Below are 19,024 nucleotides of genomic sequence, written 5' to 3'. Positions count from 1 at the left end.
TGAAGAAAAAAACTCCCCAAGATATTGTTATCTTTCACAATAATGACTTGCATGTAAAATGCCACAATCTGCAGTCTCAGGAATGTCTCGACAGGATTGGTATTTTAGGTTGGCAAAGCCACAGAAACGTGGGGGGGTCATATCAGCATCTAAGCTTATAATGTTTTGAAACAACACAGCATTTTCACATCATTATTTCAAGGGCACTTCAGGGTGAGGAGGACAATACTGCATCGTCTGTGTATGAGGCAGCTTTAACTACATTTTATTACCACACATATCATATATACCTTTTGTATGTAATGTGTACCAGGCAGAAAAAATCTTTAACATTTCAAGTCCTTTTTCTGCTGTTAACTAGGTAAATGATTATCAGTATACATAAAATGTCTCTCTCTCATAATTATGAATTAGATTGGTCACTATTACAATAGTGAAAATTCAAAACAACTTCAATGTCCTCTAACAGGAAATGGTTAAATAAACTAGAATATGTCATATATATTCTGGAGTATGGAATACTGTATGATTTTTTAAAAAAATTTGGCCATGGCATGCAGCAGCTTGATGTGGGATCTCAGTTCCTAAACCAGGGTTTCAACCCGCAGCAGTGAAAGCACCGAGTCCTGACTGCTAGAACACCAGGGAACTCCCACTAAGTGATCTTTTTCTAAAAGTACTATAGCAGCAGTATGGTTATTGAAATGGAAAGATATTTACAGTGCATTGTGTCTGTGTGTGTGTGTGTGTGCGTGTGTGTGTTGTGGCAGTGACTGGGTCATGTGGAAATTCCTGAGCCAGGGATCAAGCCTGCGCCACATCAGTGCCAATGCTGAGTCCTTAACTGCTAGGCCACCAGGGAACTCTGTATTGCGTATGTTTAAAAAGGAAAGGGAGGAGTTCCCATTGTAGCTCAGCGGTAATGAATCCAACTAGGATCCATGAGGATGTGGGCTCGATCTCTGGCCTGCTCAGTGGGTTAAAGGATCCGGCATTGCTGTAAGCTGTGGTGTAGGAAAACTGGAGATGATGAAGCCAGTTTAATTTTTTTTTTCTTTTTAGGGCCACACTTGTGGCATATGGAAGCTCCCAGGCTAGGGGTCAAATCAGAGCTGCAGCTGCTGGCCTACGCCACTGCCACAGCCATGCCAGATCTGAGCCGCCTCTGCCACCTATGTCACAGCTTATGGCAACACCGGATCCTTAGCCCACTGAGCAGGGCCAGAGATCGAAGCTGCATCTTCATGGATATTAGTCAAATTCTTAACCCACTGAGCCACAGTGGGAACTCCCTCTTCACATGTTTATTTAGGCTCTAGACCCTTTGAAACCTAATTCCTGATTACTTGCCTCTCACAGGGTTTACCAGAAGGCCAGGCCCATAGGCACCCTCACCGCTGGGATTTCAATTGGAATATGGATTTGGCATCTTCTCTGTCACCATCATAGGTGCCCACACCATTAGGGATGAAAGGGACTTACAGATATGACACACTTCGACTCCTTCATTTTATGGATGAGAACATTGAGGCTTGGAGAGGGTAAATGACTCATCCAGGTTCCCACAGCGCAGAAGCCAGGACTAGAATTCAGGCCCCAGTCTCCAAGATCAGCGTTTTCCCATAGTTGCAGTGAAAACCCGTCTCCGGTTTAAGGGGAGGGGCTTCCCCATCCATAAGAGCCTTGTGTTGGTACCTCTCCTTGGGGGGTGGGACAGGGGTGGGGCTCCTGGGTATCCAGGCAGGTGGCTGCAAGGCCTCTCGGATGCAGCATCTAACAGTCCAGGGACCCATGCTGGAAGGGGGAGAGGGGGCCTGGATTTCAGGGGCCTGAGAAACAGACCAGACCAAACCCTGTACCTCTTTGAGTCCCTGGTGGGGGATTTGGAAGAAATCTTAGTCACAGAGATGCTGACAGAAGAAGGAAGAGAGAGAAGGGAAATAACCTGACAAAGACATAAGGACTCGTCCCCATCCTGGATGGAAAATGGAAGCATTTCAGCGCTGACGTATCTTCTGGAAATGACTTGCAAAGGAAGCACTTTGGGAAGTGACTTGGATTTGATTTAGGCCAGAAGACTACGCTAGGACTGAATGCTTTCTGGACGCTGCCTATGGGCGGACAGTGTGTCCTAGAAATAACTGGCCACCTCGTATCAGTCTTCACCAGTGTGGTTTGAATCGGATAATTGATAGGGAATGAATACACAATAAAGAGTAAATCCTAAGGGTTCTCATCATCAGGAAAAGAAATTTTTTTCTCTTTCTTTACTTTTTCTTTTTCTTTTTAGGGCCGCACCGGTGGCATATGAAAGTTCCCAGGTTAGGGGCCAAATCAGAGGTACGCCACAGCCACAGCAATGCCAGATCCTTAACCCACTGAGCAAGGTCAAGGATTGAACCTGCATCCTCATGGATACAAGTCGGGTTCATTACCACTGAGCCATAGTGGGAACTCCTCCATCTGTTTCTTTACTTTGATATCTGTGAGAGATCGAAGGATCTTACTAGATTTCTGAGATGGATGCTTACGAAATTTATTATGCTAACAGCTTCCTGATGTATGTACGCCAAATCATTATGCTGCACACCTTCAGCTTGTAGAGTGCTATCTATCAATTGCACCTCAATAAATGGGAAGAAAAAAAGAATAAATGAATATGAATTTTTCCTGCCAAATAAGTTATTTTCTCTTAAGACAGGTCGGGCAGAAGCACATGATAGGACATGTTTTTCATTTCCCTCTGCGACTCCAGGGCTGAGCACCTATTTGGCAGAGGGCAGAGGTTAGGTCAAAAACAGATCTACAGAGAACGGCCCCTTGCTTACACAGTTCCGTCTAGAGGCCAGGGAGGCGTCCCAGCAATGTGTTCACCTGCCACATGCTTGTGAAATTTGCAAAGGTAGAAGGTTTCAGGCACAACTGACTGCAGCTGCTTGTGTTACTTCAATCAAGGATCCTGACGATTGTAGACCGTAAATGTTGGGGCTAGGCCTTGAACCCCAGCCTGGCTTCCAGTCCTATGCTCCCTTAGCAAGCCAAGCAAACCTTGCGGAGACACTGGCAGGTAAAAGGCAGAACCTCTGGGGACGAGTTTTACCTACCTGACTCCTAAAAACACTTGCAGAAGAGTGCAGATGCCAGAGACGAAGAAAATGGTGCCGAGGAGGTAGCTCTGGGTCAGGGGGTCATGCTGCAAACACAGATCCTTGGCCAGGATGAAAGGCACTGCCACAAGCGCCCCCAGGGCTGTGAGGAAGTGCTGTGGGCAGAGCAGAGAGAGTAGGCGGGCATGGAGATGCTGAGGTTGCTGCTCCCCTGCCATTCCTATTCCCCTCACCAGAGGCAAGGGCTCCGCCTCTGGTCTCGGATGAGCCTGGCCATGAGCAGCAATGAGCGACAGGCAGAGAGATCCAGGAGAGCAGCAGAAGCTAGGAAACAAGAAACAGGGACCCAGCCTGAAGGTCTGAGTTTCAGGGGCAGCATCCTAGTGCTGGGAACTGATGTTCTAGGTAAGAAACTGAGGCAGGGACGCAGCACAGGAGGATGAAACAGAAACTGAGGAGGCTGCCTTAAGAATAAGAGCAAGCCAAGAGGCTCATTGCCCCCCACCCTGCCCGGCCGTGCCCACAGTGTTTGGAAGTTCCTTGGGCCAAGGATCGAACTTGCGCCACAGAAGTAACAACACCAGCTTCTTAACCACTAGGCCACCAGGGAACTCCTAGAGGCTCATCAGTACAATCGAGCACAAAGTGAGGGCAAGACCATTGAGCAGGAAGGCCTGAGCACATTCTCCAAGATAGGTCATATGTGAAGTCACAAAAGAGCCCTGGCAAATTTGAGAAAATTGATATCAAACCAAGGATCTTTTTTGTCTGCAATGGTATGAAATTAGAAATCAATAGCAGGGGGAAAACTGGGCACAAACTTGTGGAAATTAAGCAACACACTGCTGAACAACCAATGGGTCAGAGAAGAAATCAAAAGGAAAAATTAAAAAATATCTTGAGACAAACGAAAATGGAAATGACATACCAAAGCTAATGGGATATGGCAAAAGTGGTTCCAAGAGGGAAGTATGTAGCAATAAATGCCTACCTTAAGAAAGAAGACAGATCTTGAATAAACAACTTAAATTTATTCCCCAAGAAACTAGAAAAGGAAGAACAAAGCTCAAAGTTAGCAGAAGAAAGGAATTAACAAAGATTGGAGCAGAGATAAATGCAATAGAAATCAGAAAGACAATAGAAAAAAAGTTCTGAGCTGTTTTTTAAGATAAACAAACCCTTAGAAGCAGAAGGGAGAGAAGATTCAAATAAAATCAAAAGAGATCCACATAAATACAAAGTACCATAAGACACTGGTACAAACAATTTCACACCAACAAATCAGATCATCTAGAAGAGATGAATAAATTCCCAGAAACCCAGCTAGTATACTAAGACGGAATCATGAAGAAATAGAAAATCTGAACAGGTCACTAACCAGTGAGGAGGTTGAAACAGGAATCAAAAATCTTACAAAAGTAGGAGTTCCCATCATGGTGCAGTGGAAATGAATCCAACTATGAACCATGAGTTTGCAGGTTCGATCCCTGGTCTTGCTCAGTGGGTTAAGGATTCGGCGTTGCTGTGAGCTGTGGCATAGGTCGCAGATGCAGCCTGGATCCCGCATTGCTGTGGCTGTGGCATAGGCTGGCAGCTGTAGCTCCAATTTGATCCTTAGCCTGGGAACCTCCATCCATATGCAGCAAGTGTGGCCCTACAAAGCAACAACAACAACAAAATCTTACAACAAAGAAAAACTCAGGATCAGATGGTTTCATTGGTGAATTCTATCAAATATCTAAAGAAGAGTTAACACCAAGCCTTTCTAAACGTTTCCAAAAAACTGAAGAGGAAGGAACACTCTAAAATTCATTTACAAGGCTAGCATAACCCTGATAGCAAAGCCAGATAGGGACACTACACAGAAAAAAAAAAAATTAGTGGCCAATATCCCTGATGGATATAGATGTAAAACTTCTCAACAAATTACTAGCAAACTGAATTCAATAGTCCATTAAAAGTGGGATTTATCCCTGAGATGCAAGAATGATTCAATATATACAAATCAATAAATATAACACCACATTAATAAAATGAAAGATAAAAATCATATGATCAACCCAATAGACGCAGAAAAAGCACTGACAAAAATCAGCATCCTTTACTAATAAAATATCTACATTATTGATTTATTGGCTCAAACGATATTTTTTAAAGTGGTATGAGTATTTGCTATTATTTCGTAGCAAAGGACAAAGAAGCAAACAAAAAAGTGCATCGCATCCTTGAAGTCCCACAATGAATGGTTTGTAAAATTAAAAGAAACACATTTATGAGATTAGAAAATTGATGCTACAGGAGTTCCCCTAATGGCGCAGCGGAAACAAATCCAACTAATAACCATGAGGTTGTGGGTTTGATCCCTGGCCTCGCTCAGTGGGTTAAGGATCCGGTGTTGCCGTGAGCTGTGGCGTAAGTCACAGATGCAGCTCAGATCCTATGTTGCTGTGGCTGTGCTGTAGGCCAGCATCTATGGCTCCGATTTGGCCCCTAGGCTGGGAACTTTCATATGCTGCAGGTGTGGGCCTAAAAAAGAAGGGAATAAAAGGGCCCAGTTGGTGTCCTCGAAGTGATCTATCAGCTTAGCATGAGGGACAACCCTCCCCTAGTTCCCCCCACACACCCCACGCTTCTGGAGACAAAGAGAAACTGAGGAAGCCTTGAGTCCCCCTGCAAGTCAACATGGAAGCCAAGAATATCAGCAACTGAGGCTGTGGATCTTGACTCATTTGACTTGGGTGTGTGTTGACGTGGCTTTTGCCGCACAGCCTCTTTGGACCCGGTGCTTGTGGGCGGCATTACCTGGATCCCCAAGAAGATGCAGAGATACCATGGAGGGATATCCAGGATGCTATAAGCCAGGTGGCTGCTGCTGGGACTCCTGGGCTGGTCATCCTTCTTCTTGTCTTGGCTGCCTTCCTGGGAGCTGAGTACACCGTCACCCCTCCACTGGGAACAAGAGATGAACATAGTTGAGCATTTCAAGAGGAATCAAGCGGGAGTTCCCATCATGGCTCAGTGGTAATGATCCTGACTAGTATCCATGAGGATGTGGGTTCGATACCTGGCCTCACTCAGTGGATTAAGGATCTGGTGTTGCTGTGGCTGTGGTCTAGGCCAGCAGCTACAGCTCTGATTCGACCCGTAGCCTGGTAACTTCCATATGCCGCAGGTGATGCCCTAAAAAGAAAAAAAGAAAAAAAAAAAGAATCAAATGGACTTTCCGATTTTAAACAGACAAATGGACATCTTTCCAGAGGCAAGAGCAATGGGATAGAGGTCACTGCTGACCAGCTTGGGATTCCTAGGTACAGACTCAAAAGACAAGCGATTTTCTGTATAACGCATCTGCAGCAACGCCTCCATGTGAAGTGGAATGGATGCCCCGCCAGAAGCCCTAGCAGAGAAGCAGCTTCGTGGAGAGGGAATGGGGGCCAACTCCAAGGTCAGATATTAGGCAAGTAAATGTGGATTCTGGCCTCACAATGGTATGGCTGACCTTGTCTGTGCTTGCAGAGGCTGGCCCTGTGCCAAAGCCCCCATCACAGCATGTTTATCATAATGCGTCTCTTCTGCTGGACGGTGAGGTCCTAGAATGCACGCTTCTTTGTTGTCCCAGCTTCTAGAGCAGTCCCTGTGCTCAGTATAGACAGAGTGGATGGATCAATGAATGGATATAACAAATCAACGTAAATAAGTGCAGACATACAGAATGCTCTAGGGTCAAAAGCCAAGTTAACATTCCTATGCGTTTATCCCAAATTAACTTTGGATGATAAACTTTCTCTTCCAACTTAATGGCTGTATAGCTTAGCAAACTTGGGCCATTACTAATATTTCCAAGCCTCAATTTTCTGTAGAACAGAAATGTCAAGAACACCTACTTCATAGTTGAGAAAATTAAATTGGAACATGAAGAAAAGGGGAGATGCTGGTCACAGGATACAAACAAATAGTATAAGATGAGTAGGTCTTGGGGTCTCATGTATAGCAAAGTGATTATAGTTAATACTATCATATTTTACAGTTGAAGGTTGCTAAGAGAGTAAAGCCTAAATGTTCTCACCACGAAAAAACAGTGTGGTAATTATATGACATGATGGAGGTAGTAGCTACAGGCCATGGCGGTAACTGTTTTGCAATGTGTAAGTACATCAAGTCGATCTGTTGTACACCTTAAACTTACACAATGTTATATGTCAATTTCATCTAATAAATCCAGGGAAAAATGGATCACGAAGCACATCGTCCAGTGCCTGGCATGGTGCAACTGCCCAATGACTATTCGCTGTTATAATGATGATGAGCTGCCAGTCCCAGAAGAGGGCAGAAGGGGGAAAGGTGACAAGGGGACCAGCAGGAAGGTCAGGCACCTCTAGGTGATGGGCCCCGGCAGGGTCCTGAGCTCTGGTCAGACCACAAGGGCGGGCAAGGTCTGCACAGGGACACAGCCAGGGCTGCCCTGAGGGCAGTGGGGGCTTCTCCCAGAGAAAGTTCTGCAAAAGGTGTGAAAGTCACCCACCTCTAAGCCGGAGCGCCCTTTACACAGCCTCAAAGAACAACTTCTGCATCAAGGCTGCCCTGTGACTTCCACGAGTGCTAATCTCTCTACGGGCTCCTTCCATAAAATAAATTTAATATGACTACACTGATATAAAGATGAATGTATTATTATATATTAAGGCATTTTCTATAGTCTAAAAATTCTTTTTTTTCTTCTGATTTTAAAAGAAATGAAAACAGGAGTTCCCATCATGGCTCAGCAGTTAGCAAATCCTACTAGCATCCATGAGGATGTGGGTTTGACCCCTGGCCTTGCTCAGTGGGTTAAGGATCCTACTTTGCTGGTGAGCTGTGGTGTGATGCAGGCCGCAGATGTGGCTCTGGTCTAGCCTTGCTGTGGTGTAGGCCGGCAGCTTCAGCTGCAATTGGACCTCTAGTCTGGGAACCTCCATATGCCGTGGGCGGGGCTCTAAAAAGACCAAAGACAAAAAAAAAAAAAAAAAAAAGAAAGAAAGAAAGAAGGAAAGAAAGAAATGAAAACATTTTTGTGGGTCTCCAAAAGAATTGTAGGCTGAGTATCCCGGTTGCTCTTCCTAAGGATGGGGGCTCCCGCTAAGGAGAAGCGGAAGGAAATGCAGGTGGGGGGAGGGGAAGCGAGGGCTCCTCGTCTGCTTTGAAGTGAAGAGAGGCAAGAAAGCATCAGATCAGGAGCTAGTGGCTGTCCCTGTGCCACTTCCAGGACAGCATTGGTCCCTGGGGAACGAGATATTCTAAGACAGGGTTTCTCAGCCTCAGCACTATTCCCATTTTGGACGGGATCATTTTTGCTGCGTTGCTTGTGTGGCGGGGGAGCGGGGCCGTCCCATGCACTGCAGGATGTTTAGCAGCATCCTCGGCTTCTCCCCAGTAGATGCCAGTAGCACACACACCCCTACCTCCCCCCCACTCCTCACCCTCAGTTGCGAAAAGTAAAAACGTCTGCAGACGTTGCTAAATGCCTCCGGCACGGATAAATCCACCCTCGCTAAGAACCACCGTTTCCAGAACACCGATCAGTTCCCGCCATGGAAGCGGTAACAGGGATGGTGTGGCTGACACGGAGCCACGCGGTGGACGTGGAACCTCCGCGTGGAGACAGAAGGCGCCCGGCCTCCCGCTCCACTGGGGGACGGGGGTTGCGGGGACACTGGCGAGCCTTTTCCAGATTCCTTCCCCGTGCACGGGGCCCGCACACGGGAGATAGAGAAAATGGCCCAGCGCACTGAGCTTCCGGGCAGCCGCAGGAGCCCGGGGCTGTGGTCAGGCTTATTGATAGTGGGTGGACCCATCCAACCGCAGCACAGCTCTGCAGTCACAATGTTCCTGCGGCTCAGAACAGCATTTGCTCAGCAACCTTCTAACATTTAGCTCCCAAAACTTAAATGGAAGAGTTTTGCTTCTAAGCATCTCTTTAGCAATGCCTGGGAGCAGGCATCCCTAAACTGCACCTGGAAGCCTTCCCTGACTTACCCCACCCCTGTCTCAGACTAGAGGAGGCATTGCTCCTTAGAGGCATGTCCACCACAGCCCCAAACTCGCCTTCCTGCCATCAGATGCTTTCTCCTCCAAAAGGCTGGAAAGCCCCATAACTTCTCTACTCCATCTAACTCTACTAGCAGTTAGTGTTCAGAGCTCTATCAGCTGAGCGAGAAAATAAATGAACGGATGCATAAATGAATGACCATAAAGAATATGCTCATTGATTAAAAAAAAAAATCCTAAACTGGTTAGAACTCCTTTGAAACATCACACCGATCCTATTTAGACTTCTGAAAAGAAGGATGGACGGCTGCTGCTTGGTATTTGGGTTGCGCATGAAAGAAGGTTGGTTTTTGGGCACATAAAAAGAAATATTTAATCATATCTACCTGAATAATCCGGCAGCACATGTAAGGAAATGATATTTACCTCTGGGCCATGGATCAGTTAATTATGAATTTTTGAAGAGCACTTTTCGCATCTATAATCTACTGCAAACTGCATTTTATTATGTCAATATACTCATTCTATAAATACTTTTCCAATAAATACTGAAAGAAAGAAGGTTGGTTTTGTCTAAGGAGGTCAAGGCCAAGCCAGAGACGGACCGGAGGCTGTTGCAGGGAACACTGGAGAACTTTTCACGAAGTTCTAGTGAATTCGTGGAGCAATCAGTGAGGGGGACAGAGGAGCGACAGCTGAGGAAAGAGGAGGGGAGCAGGGAAGAGCAGTTGGCTGACTGGCTGGTTGACGGAGTGATGCCGGGTAGGCCAAGCAGCACAGCAGAGCGTGCAGTTTGAACTTGGGCAGACGTGCTCCGTCAATGCCCTGCCTGGCAGCCAGAGGCACACCACCTCCCCTCTCCCAGCCTCAGTCTCCCCTTCTAACTCTGCGATGGTGGAAAACATACTCAAAATGTGTGTGGCACCCTGTTGTGTGTGCCCATGAATGAAGTCACAAGGCTGGGGCTGGCAGGGCTCTGTGTATTCTGCCAGCAAACTCACCTCATACCTTCTCCAAAAGGTGAAAGGGAGTGAAAGGCTGACTGGGGGAAATGCTGGTTTGGGGCCTTTTTCTCCCCTCCTATTCAGATTCAATGACTTGGGAGTTCCCTGGTGGCTCACTGGGTTAAGGATCTGGCATTGTCCCTGCTGTGGCTCCAGTTACTGCTGCGGGTGAAGCCAAAAAGAAAAAAGAAAAAGGGAGGTCTGGCTTCGCTCAGTGGGTTAAAGGATCTGGTGTTGCTGTGGCTCTGGTGTAGGCTGGCAGCTGCAGCTCTGATTCGACCCCTAGCCTGGGAATTTCCGTATGTTGTGGGTGTGGCCAGAAAGAAAGAAAGAGATTCAATGACTCAAAGACTGTTCTCAGTCTGATGACCGCTAAATATTCTAATTTCTGTCTGGATATCAACTTGGATCATCTCAAGGTTAGGGAAACCACTTTTGCAATCTCTTTAAAACAGTTTTCTGGGAAACTGACCTTGCACGAGGCCCCACATGGGAAAAAAAATAAAGCAGGACTTGGTGGGGGGACTTGTCTTTCTTGAGGACAGCTGGTTCTTTCCTTCTGATAAGAGGGTATGACTTCAGTGAAACCTGTCAGTGGCTGTTAGAAGGCACAGAGCCTGATCAAATTATATCCATTGTTATTAAGCCCCTCATGTCACCTATGCAAAGTGCTGGGGCAAAAAATAAAATAAGCAGGTGGAAGATTCCTGTGTGTGAGAGATGAGTCACTAGCTTATTAAAGACATACATAGAAACAAGCAACATCCCAGAGATATTTGAGATCAGGAATTCAAGGATGGTGGTGGAAGAGGCCCCACCTCAGGGCATATCTGAACATGGGGAGTGCCTTTACCCCCTGCAGAATCCCCGTCAGGAAGATCTCTGACTCCCACAGTGGCGGATCAAAGCCTCCAAGCCCCTTTTTGAAGGAAGAGCGAAGTTTTATTTATTCATTTTTTTGGTTCATTTGTTTTTTTAGGGTCACACCTTTGGCATATGGAAGTTCCCAGGCTAGGGGTCCAATCGGAGCTGCAACTGCCGGCCTACAACACAGCCACAGCAACATGGGATCTGAGCTACGTCTTCGACCTACACCACAGCTCACTGCAACACAGGATCCTTAATCCACTAAGCAAGGCCAGTGATCGAACCTGCATCCTCATGGATGTTAGTCGGGTTCATTACCACTGACCCACAACGAGAACTTGGGCAGAGCGAATTCTTAATGAAGTGCTCCCCGCCAGTGAACACTGGTGTGAGGGGGCAAAGCTCTCCTCCTGGTTGGAGATGTCCATCAACTCAACATATGGGCTATAATTTTACCAAAAGACTTGCTCAGAAGAGGTGTTCTGATGTCACTTGGCATTTTGTGGTGATTTACAATTTGCAAAGAGCTGCCAATGCATCCTCTCATTTGACTCTCACAACCCATTTTACAGATGAAGAGACTGAAGCTCAGTGAGGTAACATGGCTTGTCCAAAGTACCCTTGTAAAGGGGAAAATGGAAGCCTCCTCTTTTGGTATCGAGGGCAGTTTCCGGCAGGTGCATCCCTGTGCATAGAGGGACATCCTCCAGCTCCCTGGGGCTGACAAGCAGAGCGAGAGGAGAGTTGGTGCAGAGGAAGCAGTGGTAGGAAGGAGGATTCCTGGGGGGAAGATGAACCCCTTGGCCTTCTAACTCCATCCATTGCCCATGCAGCCATCCATGCCCTAACTTGTCCCTCTAGGTTCCTTTCCTAACACTCCCACTCTAGCCAATAGGATTGTCTGGTTTCTCAAAACCTGGCTTCAATATCCTGCCTCAGTGTCTTTGCTCAGGCTGTGGTCCCCACTTGATCCCCAGGACCCTGCTTTCCCTAAACCTGTCTTCAAAGAGCTCAATGCCTCCTCCTCCTTCAGCTTTCCCCACCCCCATATAATTGTCCTCCTTTTACTCCCAACACATCTTGTCTCTGTTGTGTAATTTACCATTTCCACCCTCATACCAGAAATATATACCCTGCTTTCCCTTAGCTAAGTCATTAGCTCTTGGGGTGGGGAAGAGATGCCTTCCCCATGTTTATATCCCTAGAAGCTTCTAGCAAAGCAACATGCACATGAAAACCAAAAGCATCTCAGAAAAGTGGCCTCCTAATCTGGGTGCTGAAACAAAGCTTTTGAGGAAAATGCAAAGACAGGCAATGAAAGGAGATGGATATGCGCCCGGACCCCTGCACATCCAACCTGGCCTCAAGTGAGCCAAAGACATAGAAAATGTCACAGCCTTCAGAAAATGGAGTCTTCAACTTATTTCCCAGGATTTTTTTTTTTTTTTGGCTTCCATGAGGTAGAGGCAGAGTGTTAAAAAAAAAAAAAAGGTCCAAAATGGAGTCACTTGTGCTAAGCCCCATGTCAGCAAACCAAGTCTTAATATATAATCTAAGTGCAGATTCAGTCTCTACCAGGAATGTAACCTTTAACCAGTCAGTCTGGAATTACCTGATCAGCACTGGTGAGGTGACCTGTCTGATAGACCCCTGCTTTCGGGAAAGTGGCCTCACCTGAAACAACACACTCTTTGATAGAATAACTTCCTTGTCCTCCCTCCTCCTCCCTGTAAAACTCTTCTATTTTGTACAGCTCCTCAAAGCTCCTTTCTATCTGCTAAGATGGGGTACAGTTCAATTCATGAATCACTGAGTAAAGCCAACTACAGCTTTAAATTTAATCAGTTGAATTTTTTTTTTTTTTTTTTTTTTTTTTTAACAGAAGGAATTCTGAGGAGAAGAAAGGACAGCTTCTCTCAGGTGCCTTCCATGCTCTTCCAGAAGAGACAGCCAGGGTCTCTTCACCAGAAGGCCAACCAGCAGTGGGAAGAGTCTGGCAGCCTGGTTCCCCAGGCACAGTCATGGGTGACCCAGCTTAGGTTCAAGGGTGGCCCCATCCACAGACACTGTGGCTGGGCCAAGTGGGTAGCGGCTCTTTCTGGCCACAGTGGGGCAGAGGGTTCTCACTCTGTTTTGCTTTTTGTTTTGTTTTGTTTGTCTTTTTAGGGCTGCACCTGAGGCATATGGAGGTTCCCAGGCTAGGGGTCAGATCAGATCTGCAGCCACTGGCCTACACCACAGCCATAGCAACACCAGATCCCTAACCCACTGAGCAAGGTCAGGGATCAAACCTGCATCCTCATGGACACTAGTCAGATTCGTTTCTGCTGCACCACGACGGGAACTCCTCCCTCTGTTTTTCTTCAGGGGCCAAAATAGGTTGGAGAGAATGATAGGACCAGGGCTCAAGGACAAGCTAGACAGGCCACCGGATGGGCTAGTTTTCTGGGCCTCAGACTCCTCATCTCTAAAATGGGAACAGAGGTGCATGCTTCATTGGCTTGAAGGAAGAAAGTACATAAAGTGCCTGGGACAAATGGGTTAGTCAATAAATGTTAATTCTCTCTCTTCTTGTTTCTGCTTTGCTCAGAAAGGGCTACTGATCAAAGAAATCATAATGCTGAGAAACCCGGAGAACAAACATTTAGATGCAACAAAGCAAAGAGGACCCTCCAGCTCTTCCTTCTTCCTTTGCAATTCATTCACAGAGTTCAGCACTCACAGAGGACTCTGCCATCGTGAGGGTGAGGTCTCCAGGACAGCTCTAAGAATCCGAAGTCTTACCTAGAAGGTGAGCCACCGCCCTTCGCACTGAAAATGAAGTGGCATCAGGACACCATGCTGGGGTCCCCTCCAGGCTTCTTTCCTCCTTTCTGCCTCCACCCCTCCCCCACCCCCCATCGGCCCCCCTCTCCCACCAGCACTCACCGAGGGGTCTGGGTGCTCAGGGCTGGTGATGGCAGAGTTCATGGCCGCTTGAGGTCTCTTCCTTTTGGCTTCCTCTCAGGAAAAAAAAGAAGTGAAGCTGCTCCAGTGGAGGAAGATTAACTTCTCAGCGTCTGCCAAAATAATAAGAGAGAGAAAGAGGAGGATGGGGCCGGCTCCGGGGAGGGGTGGGGCCTTCCAAGCCCCACCTGCTGATCTGCAGCTGACTCCCCTCCAGCCCTCTCCGCTCACCGCGGCTGACCAAGGTGCATTCAGGGCAGCGAAAGTTTCATAATTTGATAAGAACAGGTTATGGCAGAGACGTCAGTGATCCCTCGTGGCACCAAGGAAACAATTCAGGCTGCAGCCCGTGGGGATGTGGCAGGCGGCAGAGCCCTTTCCAGAAGCCAGGTTCCAAGGGGCAGGAGATAAGGGGGGTGAGAGAGAGGCTCTGGGCTGAACATAGAGGCTTCTCAGCTTGCTAAAGCTGATTTCTAGTGGCTGGTGGAGCTGGAATGCAAGCATTGAAAAAGTAGCCCAAGCAGCCTGGCCCCTGAGATGCACTAATGAAGTCATTAGGGAAGGAAAGGGTGTTCCTGCTGACCCAGGAGAGGCCGCAAAGGCTCATGGGTGGAGCAAAAGCCTCAGGTGGGAGGCTGAGAAAAAAATGCTGCTAATCCTTGGGTGCTTGTCTCCCTAACACCCAGAAACAGGTAACACTCCTCCCTTCAGAGAAACAAGTCCCGGAAGGTGTCCTCTTACTCTTATTCTGCCCAGGGCACTAAAAGCCTCCTCCAAAATTCTCCATAAACCCCGCCCTCTGAAGTCCAAAGCAAGCAAGTACTTGCTATTTATAATGATAGAATGTTCTGGAATGGGTGGCACTGGGTCCCAGATTTTGGGAAACACGTGGTTGGACACATATAGAGGTTGATGGGAGCTGGTCCAAGAAGAAGCCCTGAAACACACAACAAAAAGTTTGACAAGGGAGGGGACAGAGCTGACTTAAGCCTCATAGGAAAACCAAGGTTGGAAGAGAGTCAAAGGTCACTGAGGAGTTGACCTTTACTGACTACTTAACTCTGTGCACTGCACTACACCTTTTTTTTTTTTTTGTATTATCTAACTTCATGTTCATGTTCACAAAAAATGAGCATCACATCCTGATTTTGCGAATCTTAAAAAATCTGTTAATCTTAAAAAAATCAGATTTTTTTTTAAGATTAACAAATTCAGGTGTTGATGGGTTAAACTGTTTGCCCAAGACGCATAGCAAACGCAGGAGCTGAGATTCAAATCCAGACAGTCGTGTTCCACAGGCTGTGGGGGTCAAGGAGATGCCAGACAGAACCCGCCGCTGCCCCGGGTCTGGGTCTGAGGATGCCAAGGGCGAGGCTCAGGGCAGAGGGTCCAGGGAGTGTGGCCACAGAGGGGCTTCCCCATGCTACCCTGAGAGGAAACGTGGATCCTCTACAAAAGGTGCGGGGGGGCCCCCCGTGCACCTGAGAAGCGAAGGTGAGGAAGCTCCGCCGCGGAGGGGGAGGGGGGCTTGGGCCCCCTGAGCGCACCTAGTGCGCAGTGCCCAGGGCGGGGCAGGAGGAGAGGAGGCAGGGGGCAGCGACCACCACCAACGTCCTTGCTCCGGGAAGGCCTGGCTGGAGCAGGTCCGGGAGGGGGCTGCGGGCACTGCCCCCACACCCTCGGGCTCAGGCAGCGGCGGGATCATGTTGGTCCTCTCTTTTGCCTGCCGCCTCCGGGGCAGCATGGAAGGGGGACTTCTTAGACTCTTCCCACCCCGCCCTGAAGTCCTTCCTGCTCCCTGCCGAGTGCTCGGGGTGCAGTTCCTCTCCACCGCAGCGTGAGCTGCAATGGTGCAGGTCAGCTGCCGGCAGAGGCAAAGCAGAAGGATGCTCTCCGGTGATGTCTTCATTTGGTTGCCTGGACTGCGTGTTCAGAGCCTTCCTCCCTCTTTCGCCCTCATCCTTCTGGCGTGACACTCTGTGTCTCACATGGATCTTTGGCTTGGGACACTGCCGCTGTCCCCACCTCTCTCAGAAGCTCGCAGGAGGAGACAAGCCAGTATTCTGCTTTTCCTCCACCTTCCGCACCTGAGAAGTCACTTCCACAGACTGGTCCCTCCAACTCATCACCGGCTGGACCTGGCTTCACCCCAAAGCCCCAAGGGTACCCACAACTCTCCCACAGCCCCAGCTGGTGGCCCTGCCCTCCCTCCCTGGCTGGAATCATGGTGCTACCCCATACACACACCAGCCTGAGCTTCGCCACACACACCCAGCACATTCACGTGTGATTATTTATGACCCTGTGTTTCGAGTTACAGAAATCTAGTTCTAGTGATTAGCTCAAGCCATGATAGAGATTGTTTTAAGTATATGGAGTCTCTCTGGGAACCCACCATCTTTTCCTCAAACACATGAGGGAATTAAAACTCTCCCATTACCTGTGTGTGTGTGTGTGTCTTTTTAGAGCTGCACCTGCGGCATATGGAGGGTCCCAGGCTAGAGGTGGCATTGGAGCTGGGGCTCCACAGCCACAGCAACATGGGATCCAGCCCAAGTCTGAAACCTACACCACAGTTCATGGCAACACCGGATCCTTAGCCCACTGAGCGAGGCCAGGGATCGAACCTACATCCTCATGGATCCTAGGCGGGTTTGTTACAGCTAAGCCACCACAGGAACTCCTTCCATTACCTTTTCACACATCAACTTCTATTCCCAAATTTGAGGCGGTTCCTCAGCATCAGGCACTTTGGGAGGAGAAGGTCCTGGTCCTCTCCCCATAGAACGCGTTAAACTCCCACCGGACACACCACCTTTGTGTGTGGAGCAGGCTACGCAGGAAGGCTTGGCCTGGACGTTTTCACTGTTGAGGTCGGATAAATTGGCAGTTGACTGTTGAAGGAGGGAAGTTGCCAAAAGATACCCCTGGGGCAAGTCACCCTTGAGCACAAGCATGAAGGAGGCCGGCAGAAGGGCAAGCTATACTGAGGACGCACAACTTGGTTTTGTCATTGAGAATCCATTTAGCCTTCCCTCATCGTCCTCCGGAGAACCATCCTGGCCCACAGCAACCAGCCCACAGCCTTCAGACAGTTTACCCTGTCCTGTGGCTGCTCTGCAAGAGGATGAGGGACCAGTTGGAACACTGCCAACTCCTGGCCACGGCCTTGGACTAGCGACAGTCCTGGGAACCAACCAGAGCCAAGAGATGCAGTGGAACTTTTGCTGGGACTCTGGGGAGAGAAACATTCATTCTTTCTCACTCATCCCGAATGCAAAGGATGCTGCTCTGTAGCTCCGGCAGCCCTCTCAGGATATAGAGTCTGGGAAAGGGGTCTGTGTGGACAACAGAGCTGAGATGGAGAACAGAGGTCAGGTTCCAGTGATACCTGAATCCATACATCAAGCTGTGTATGGTAGTAAGTTCTCTTTTTGGCTAAAACTAATTTGATTTGAGTTTTCTGTCATTGGCAACCAACCAACCAAACAAACAAAAAAACCAATCCATAGGCATTCCTGTTGTGGCTCAGTGGATTAAGAACCCGACATAGCATCAGTGAGGATGCGGGTTTGATCCCTGGCCTTGCTCAGTGGGTTAAGGATCCGGCGTTGCCACAAGTTGTGGCATAGATGGGTTAAAGATGTGGCTTGGATCCTGTATGTTGACCTGGCTGTGTCCCAGGCTAGGTATCCCATTCAATCCTTTCCCCAGGAACTTCCATATGCTGCAGGTGCAACAGTAAAAAAAAAAAAAAAATCTGCAAACTTACCCTTTGACTCCAATACTCAACTGATTCTTTCTCTAGAATAACTTCCACGCCATTTGCCAAGCTTTCACCCTTCGTTAACAACGACTGTTAAGTTTCAAGGGCATTAAAAATAATTTAAACATCGATGCCAGTGCTGACGACCTCAATATATTCCTACGCAGCTAAATCAATTGTCTCAATGTGACAACAACAACCCGAGAGTGTACTGGGAAAACAATTTCTAAGATGCTTCTCTGAAATGAAGACCTAATTCGTTAATTATACACTCTTGACCTGAAAGGCCAAGAAACCAACATTAGTCATGGAAGTTGGGGTTCTCTAAATTTTTAACAAGCCCTAACTTGTTTCAACAGGAACTGGAGGTGCAGAATTTTAGGTTTCAATGTGCAAACTTCATAACTTCTAATTTCAATACATGTAGCTTCGGAAAGCTGCCTCAGGGTCTAAATAGTTCCCATATGCATGCTTAATTAAATCTCTGTTTATATTAACAGGGATTGGCAAACTCTGATTCACAGGCCAGACCTGGCCCATTGCCCATTTGTGTAAATAGTTTTCTTGGAACTCATTCACCCCCATGGGTTGCCCCTCCCCTCCCTTCCCCAAGAGACAGCAGGTCACTGCACGGGCAGGCACTCGCCTTGCACTATTAACGCATGTTTTCTGTGTGGATATTTTCCTCTCCCAACCCTCCACCTAGTCTATTTTTTGTTTGTTTGTTTGCTTTTTAGGGCCACTCCCTCGGCATATGGAGATTCCCAGGCTAGGGGTCTAACCGGAGCTGTAGCTGCCGGCCTACACCACAGCCACAGCAACTCGGGATTCAAGCCACGTCTGTGACCTACACCACAGCTCATGGCAACACCAGATCCTTACTTAACCCACTGAGCAAGGTCAGGGATCAAACCAGCATCCTCATGGATACTAGTTGGGTTCGTTACTGCTGAGCCACAACGGGAATTCCCCTCCACTATTCTAGAAGACAGAGATCTAAGGCCACAGGCTGGAGCCTGGACTAAGTTTTTAGAACAATATGGTTAATTCCTTGCACCTTGATTTTTCAGACTGAGAATCCTACCCTACCCTTTTGGCCGAGGCCCCTCAGACAGTGGAGACTGATCACAGAGCCGAAGAAGAGCTGTGCCCTTCTCGGCTGGCCATGCGGAACCTGGTAGAGTCACACACAGCGACGGGGAGGCTCTTGAGGCCAGGGTTCAGGGTGGCTGCCCAAGCAGCAGAGGGCAGCCCATGGAACATTCGGTGCAGACTTTTAGAGGCTGGACTAGACTCATTCCTGATTCATG

General features: G+C 48.0%; 1 protein-coding gene across 10 annotated transcripts in view; it reads right to left on the bottom strand.

Annotated features, from left to right (window-relative positions):
• The window catches only part of LOC100525318 (solute carrier family 23 member 1), a 50,472-nt gene extending 36,416 nt beyond the window's left edge, over positions 1–14,056 (bottom strand). For 5 of the 10 annotated variants that reach the window (XR_014833742.1, XR_014833743.1, XR_014833744.1 and 2 more), the window contains exons 1-2: positions 13,931–14,056; positions 5,910–6,056 (exon numbers count right to left, since the gene is read on the bottom strand). Coding sequence is in view for 4 of the 10 variants with exons in the window: in XM_013985609.3 (XP_013841063.3) it covers positions 5,910–6,001 (92 nt within the window). In the remaining 6 variants the exon portion in view is untranslated. Of the gene's footprint in view, positions 1–3,104; positions 3,263–5,909; positions 6,057–6,606; positions 6,742–13,724; positions 13,814–13,930 lie in introns of those variants that run through there. The other 5 variants (XR_014833740.1, XR_014833741.1, XM_021078775.2 and 2 more) reach the window with 2 other exon arrangements.
• Between the last annotated feature and the right edge of the window lie 4,968 nt (positions 14,057–19,024).

The sequence above is a fragment of the Sus scrofa genome, chromosome 18 (assembly GCF_054392235.1).
Source record: "Sus scrofa isolate SSC_HxYL_T2T_F1_AM1 chromosome 18, Sscrofa_HxYL_maternal_Yorkshire_Landrace_v2.0, whole genome shotgun sequence".
In the NCBI taxonomy this organism is placed as follows: domain Eukaryota; kingdom Metazoa; phylum Chordata; class Mammalia; order Artiodactyla; family Suidae; genus Sus; species Sus scrofa.
This window is presented reverse-complemented; position numbering and strand designations above follow the sequence as displayed.